Source organism: Anoplolepis gracilipes, chromosome 16 (genome assembly GCF_047496725.1).
Source record: "Anoplolepis gracilipes chromosome 16, ASM4749672v1, whole genome shotgun sequence".
Classification (NCBI taxonomy): Eukaryota; Metazoa; Arthropoda; class Insecta; order Hymenoptera; family Formicidae; genus Anoplolepis; species Anoplolepis gracilipes.
This window is the reverse complement of record NC_132985.1, coordinates 40,343-47,500: the sequence shown is the minus strand read 5'-3', so window position 1 is coordinate 47,500 and position 7,158 is coordinate 40,343. Positions and strand designations below refer to the sequence as shown.

The following is a 7,158-nucleotide window of genomic DNA, read 5'->3' as shown; positions in this document are numbered from 1 at the left end:
TGGTACGGTTCTGGTAGCGGTTCTGGTGATGGTGCATTTACCGACGACGAGGACGGCTTTAAAGAAGGCTCCGGTTACGAGCCACCACACGTGGAATCGGAGCCTGAACCACCAAAACAACCATCTCCACCGATTGTTCACGAGGTCGAAACACCACCGCGAGTGGATATCGAGCCGCACAAGGGTACAGGTACGAGCAACACGGGTGCGGACAACAACCAGACTACCGCTGTAGACAACAGCGGTGCTAGTAGGCAGAAGATGTCGCTGTCCAGGGCGCTGACGACGTATTTGGTGCCGATAGTAGTGATGTGGTTCGGCGGTTGCCTGAACGACTTCCTGTGATCGTGTGGACCTTGCGACTCTGAGCTTAGCCCAGTGTAAATATTGCCCGATTGCATACCGCAATCTCAATCGCGAGATCGTTAAAGAAGGAAGAGTACTTTCGATAGATTTTAATCGCGCGTAGCGATATCCCGCGAATCTTCTTCTTGTTCCTAGAAGTTATCGAGGACACTTTTGCACGCAGAGCATCTTTTAATCCATTTCCGGACCCTCAATTTCGCTAAATTCAATATGTGTATCAAAATCGATACTCGAGTATCGATTATTGAAATGGTTAATCAATCGAACACCTAAAACGGAGTATACGAATTTTCGTGGCCATAGTTTTTTATCCGTTTTCTATAAACGGGCAAAAAAAATGGGAAAGAATTATCAGCTACTTGCTGTTTGGATGAGAGAGAGAGAGAGAGAGAGAGAGAGAGAGAGAGAGAGAGAGAGAGAGAGAGAGAGAGAGAGAGAGAGAGAGAGAGAGAGAGAGAGAGAGAGAGAGAGAGAGAGAGAGAGAGAGAGAGAGAGAGAGAGAGAGAGAGAGAGAGAGAGAGAGAGAGAGAGAGAGAGAGAGAGAGAGAGAGAGAGAGAGAGAGAGAGAGAGAGAGAGAGAGAGAGAGAGAGAGAGAGAGAGAGAGACATTGTAGGTATTTAGCGAGATGACGAATTTCACTAAACTCTTACAACAGCCTTTATCCTATCATAGCGATGGAAAGTAAAAAACTGGCATAGTGGTCCAAATGTTTAGAACTACGATATACCTAATGGTTTTACGGTCCGCGAGCTGAACGATTCAACTAGCAGCACCTGACAATTTTATCTCCCTTTACCAACCTGATTCTTTACTAAGCAAAATGGGGTACGCTCTTTTGTCACATCTTTTGAGAATCGTTCTCTGGACTTATCGTATCTTCTAAACTTGTATCTCAAATTAAAATACAATACTTTTATGCAAGAAAATTTCTATTTCCGGAATATTTTCTTTTCGGAAAAGAATTTTATTTATGCGAGCGCTCGAATATATTACAAGTAACGATACGATATTGTATAGTACGTTTATGGCAAAAGCAATCGCGTTTCCTTTAAGCATCTTTTTCCGATATTTAAACGTACCATTAACATTATGTCAGATTTTTACCGTCAGAAATGCTCCTCCAAAATTCGAGCTACTCGAATAAATAAATTATCATCAACGATAGAATAACGTATCTCATTGTCAGTCTAAGCTCGAGTCTAAGCTTTCCAAATCTTAGTCACTGATTTTATCAGAATTCTATCGCTAATTGGAGGAATGCTAATGCGAGTTTAAACAGAAACAAGTTACTGATAATGTGAAGGGACTTTGATGACAAAGAGATAACTCATTCCGATTCTATCAAATGTTTCAAAGGTCCTTAAATATACATGTATATACACTTATCTCTTACAAAAATATGACTGCCAACTTTAGAAATTCTCCATTTTTCTCATCTTTCTTTTACCTAAATATCTCGTAATATCATGTCATGTTATTCCCGTTCGCTTTTTGTTTTGGGCCTGTGAGATGCTTGATAAGCACCATTACAACATTGTAAAGTCACAAATCGATTAGAAATCGTCGATCAGAATGGCGCGATTGCTTATCGTTAATCCTGCGTTTATCACGCCGATAATGGCTAGACGAGCGTAATCCAAAAGCAATGTAACTCATGCACCGACAATCGCGACGATTTCGCTGTATACAGACACGCGACAGAGATGTTTGTGATTATATACACTCGATATATACGTAAGATGATCCGAGCGAAGTATGTGTATACGAGCGCGACTAAGTATTTATTAAGTGTTCGTTATACGATCCATTCAGGATCTCCAATGTGCGTGTGTTGTGGATATGTGGCAGGAAGCACGAAACATCAGAAAGTTTTTGTCCTTGTGAGTTGTTTCATTGTGGCACAAATGGAATTTTTAGAAAAAGCTGCAACTCGATATATTTGTAATTTGTACATCAAGGCGGAAAATTTTAATCGCGCGTTTAGCGTTAAGTGCGACCGATTAACTTTCATTTTACGTTAGTATCGAAACGTTATCATAATCTATTAATATATATATTTTAATATTGGCTTAAAAGCTATAAAGAAGAAAATTACACAAAAAATACGGCGATTCCACGAATCCTAACTTGAGGATTTCAACCTGGCTCACATTATACGGGAGATTTATCAATAGTGTTTTCTCAACATTCTCGGTTTCGTCAATGATAAATAAATACCACGAATCCATTTGCTACAGAATAACATGATACAATCAAATGGAAATAGCAATTAACGAATAATAATGGCCTGAGAGAATTCCGAAGGGAAAACACATCCAAAGTTATCGCGAAATCAAGCCGTAACACTGTAACTTTAATTTGCTTTATAATTAATTGTACGGAAGGAAAACAAGATGTTTGTTGCGGTGTAAAATGTAAATAAAGAGAGTGGCGATAAAAAGAGTGTGATAAGAATGCGACGCTTGAACTTTTCGCGTCTGAAATAAAATTTACGTACACGCGTCGAATTTTATAGAAGGAAAGAAGGAAGAAAATTGCGTAGCAAGACGTAGAAAGTGTAGTTGTAAAAAACTTTTTTTTTTCCCCGGAAATTACACGAGACATTTATTATCGATTCTGCATTCGTCGAACACTGTATGAACCGTCGAAAGAAATAACGATAAAGTCAACCAACACACACACACACACACACACACACACACACACACACACACACACACACACACACACACACACACACACACACACACACACACACACACACACACACACACACACAGAGAATAATAATACAGAATGTGATTATTGTTTATAAATAATTTTTATTAGACACATAAAATTCTTTATAAATTTATTCGTTGAATTATTTTCTAGTTTAGTAAATAACTGTAAAATGTTATATATCACGTCGAATTAAATGAAATTAAAAATTCGATATAAAAAGTAAGATATACAACGTTTTCTTTTTCGCTTATGTAGAAGAAAATTTTGTAATAATGAATTGATATCATATTTTACATATAATATTCTTGTACTTTCTTTTATAAAAATATGAATTATGTCAGTGTGCTTTTCGACGGTTCGTTCGTTACTTATTATTTTGTCGCGTTTCTCGCATAACACACAATTATATATTAATTCGCAAGAAAGTGTCAAAGTGACGCGATAGAATGACGGTCGAATACGGGCTCCTGTGATAAAATCGAATAGATCGAGCATTACGACCGCTCACCGCGTTTTACTTTTACGACTCGCTATTGAAGGCTGAGAGACGTGCGAGTGCGTGAGGGACTTTATTGAAAAAAGTCTAGTGAAATAAAATAGAATTTAATGGATAAAATTAATTATTTGTAATTATATTATTGTAATATTATTATATCATTTTTATTATATATATATATATATATATATATATATATATATATATATATATATATATATATATACGAAATGAAATTAATATAAAATTATAATACTCTGCGTTTGGAAAATGTTTTGTGTATGCATATTTTTAAAAGACACTCGTGCGAAATTTTAATTTTAATTATATGATTCTGTTGATTTATAGACACGCATGTCTATAAGCGCGCACGCGCACACCCGCACACACGTGTGTATATCATATATGTATAATGTATTATTCTTGTTTCCTTATTTTTCCTGTTCTTTTTTTTTTTTTTTTTAAAGATGAGATTGCATCATTTAACACGATGCAGGAATATCGAGAAAACAGAAGATTGGTAAGTGAGAAAATGTTTTGTGATTTGTCTTTTAAAAAATTAGTACTAATTGTAAGCAGAGACGCGTTTTGCTTTATTGCGGTATGCGAAAATCTTACAATTAGTAAAGAATATACATCCTCAAAATGCGCTCTATTTATTGTATTATATTTTGCTATTGGAGATATAATAATTTTCAAATTTTAAGGTAGAGGTTTGTTTTTGCAGTCAATCTTTTTATTTTTATTCTTTACATTTAATCTCATTATTTTGCGGGAAATTTTTTGATAGAAGCACTTTATTAGGGAACAGTGTTGAAGTAATAAAATAGAAAATAAAAATGATCACATTATTCAAAATGTAAGATTAGGTTGATTATTACATAATATTCATGTTAATGGAGCCTCAATGTTTTTTATTTGCATATATATTCATATTAGACGAGGCCTATACTATAATTACTATAAACTATTTAATATTTGAATAATTGGAGTAAGAATTTTTTAAATCTCTATAGCAACAGCTTTTTTAGGATACGTTCTACCATGAGGTCAAATATCATTTTGAGGTGCAACAGTTATTACTAATTTAGTTTCTACAATTGCCTATATAGGAAACTTAATTGTTCAATGAATCTGAGAGGGATTCTCTATTAACAACGCAACTTTAAACCGATTTTACTAAACAGATTTTACTCCCTTCATTTTATCCTTCCTTTTCTTATTATATTAATAGTAATCTTACATTTATTCTTTCTCCATGAAACAGGAGAAACCTCAAACCCATTAGGGACCAATAGAAATTTATATAAAATCCCATTTCATATCTATTTCACTGTAAAAGACAATCTTACCTTTATAATCTTTATTATAATTTTTTGAATTATTAACCTTGAATATCCATATATTTTCAAAGTGACCCAGATATATAATCAAATAAATTTATTTTGCCTAATTTCTTAATTAAATATAACTTTCAACCATTTTTTTAGTTTTAAATATATTTTTATATAATACTAATATTATCATTATTAATTTTTAATTTAAATTAATAAAAATATTTTTTTAATTAATTACATTTATCCTAACATAAAATCATACTTAAAATTATATAAATAAATTATTAAATTTTTTCAAAAAAGTTTTAATTTTAAAACCATTTTTATAATTATCATACATAATTATTTTATTATCTATCAAATATAAAAAACTCTTAATTTTAAAACTAATTCATAGATTATCCCATAAATTTTTAATGTAAATTTTAATATTATATATATATATTTAATATTAATATATATTATATATAATATATATTATATTTAATATTATATATATATATATATATATATATATATATATATATATATATATATATATATATATAGTAACTTTTTTAACTTTTTAAAAATCTTTATATTTAAATTTATATCTAAATTAAATTTATATAAAAAAAACCAGATAACAAAAAAATTGACTAAAATATCTGTTCTAAATAAACATTTAAAATAATTTTTCTACATTAAATTTTATTTATTTATTTAATTCTTTTTTTCGAGAAATTTATTTATGAAAAAATTTTTTTTAATAAACCCTGATACAAAAGGTACATTCAATTAAAATTACTTTTAAAAATTTCTTACTATCTTTATTTACATCACTATTTTTAAAATTCAAATAATGATTTAAAAATTTTTTACTAAACTTATTATTTATTTTTAATATAATTTTATTTAATAATTATACAATATTTCTTCCATTTTTTATTATTTATAATAATTTATTTATCAATTAAAATTTTAATAATTTTTAATTAATCTTTTCAATGTAAATGAAAAATTTTGCACTTAAACTAAAATTTTTTTATTCTAAATACATTTTCCAATATATTTACTTTGTTACGACTTTATTCATAAATTTTTATTAATGAAAATGACGGGCAATTTGTACATATTTTAAATAAAATTCAATTTAAATATTTTTTAAAATTTACAATTAAATTTTTTATATATATAATTTTAAAATTTTATTTTAATTAATTAAATTAAATGTAACTCATTTAAATCTTAATTATTCTACATTTTGATTTTAATTCCAATTATAACTAAATTTTTAAATTATTAAATTATTTTAATATAATTTTTCAACAACAATATATAAATTTAAATTAAGTAACTCTATTCGTGGATTACAAATTAATCAACAAGTTCCTCCAAATCATAAAATACCGCCAAATTTTTTATTTTTAATGATTTACATTTAATATTTAAATTATATTTTTTCATTTAAATAATAGGGTATCTAATCCTAATTTATTAAATAAATTTTTTCAATTCATTTATTAAATAATACTTTATTTAATTTTTAATATTTATACATATTTCCCTATAAAAAAATAAATTAATTAAATAAATTATATTAAATAAATTTAATTAAATATATTATTATATTTATTATTTATATTTTTATTATAATTATCTTAAATTAATTTTTATGTAAAGTTTGACCGCAATTGCTGGCACTTTATTTATTAATAATATTATAATTTTCTGTAATAAATTTTCATTTAATTAATTATTATAAATATTAATTATTAAATTTATTTTATTAAATTATTTAAATTCATAAAGTTTTATTAAATCTTATTTATATTATAAATTTTAAAATAATTTCGATATCTCGTTCGGTTCTCGAGTTATTCGAGTTTGAAGTGTTCCTCTGAGTTATTCGGTAATAACTTTGAAATGGTTAGTGCTAGAAAGTTGCGTTTTTCGGGGGGTTTGCAGGGGGCGCGGAGACGCTTTCAACGCCGCAAGTCGCGAGAATTATCGTTCTACCACTTCTCGTTTAGGCTCTGTATACTTGGACCGACGGGTCGAAAAACGCTCTAGTACTACGTCGGTTCAAAAAAATTCAAAAATGATATCTCCAATTATTATACCAATCGACCGCAAATGGTCCGAAACGTTATTTTTTTTTTTTTTGAAAATTTTTGAAATTTAATTATCGTTTCTACAGATTAAGAGTTGTAATTAGTCGCGATCTTTAGGGCTCTAAGGGACCTATATTCTTC

General features: G+C 29.1%; 1 protein-coding gene across 2 annotated transcripts in view; it reads left to right on the top strand.

Moving 5' to 3' along the window:
- Positions 1–783, top strand: part of Dlp (glypican dally-like) — a 128,764-nt gene extending 127,981 nt beyond the window's left edge. For both annotated transcript variants that reach the window (XM_072908539.1, XM_072908541.1), the window contains exon 8: positions 1–783. This exon is cut by the window's left edge and continues 8 nt beyond it. In XM_072908539.1, coding sequence (XP_072764640.1) covers positions 1–345 — 345 coding nt within the window. In that variant the 3' untranslated portion in view covers positions 346–783.
- The last annotated feature ends 6,375 nt before the right edge of the window (positions 784–7,158 follow it).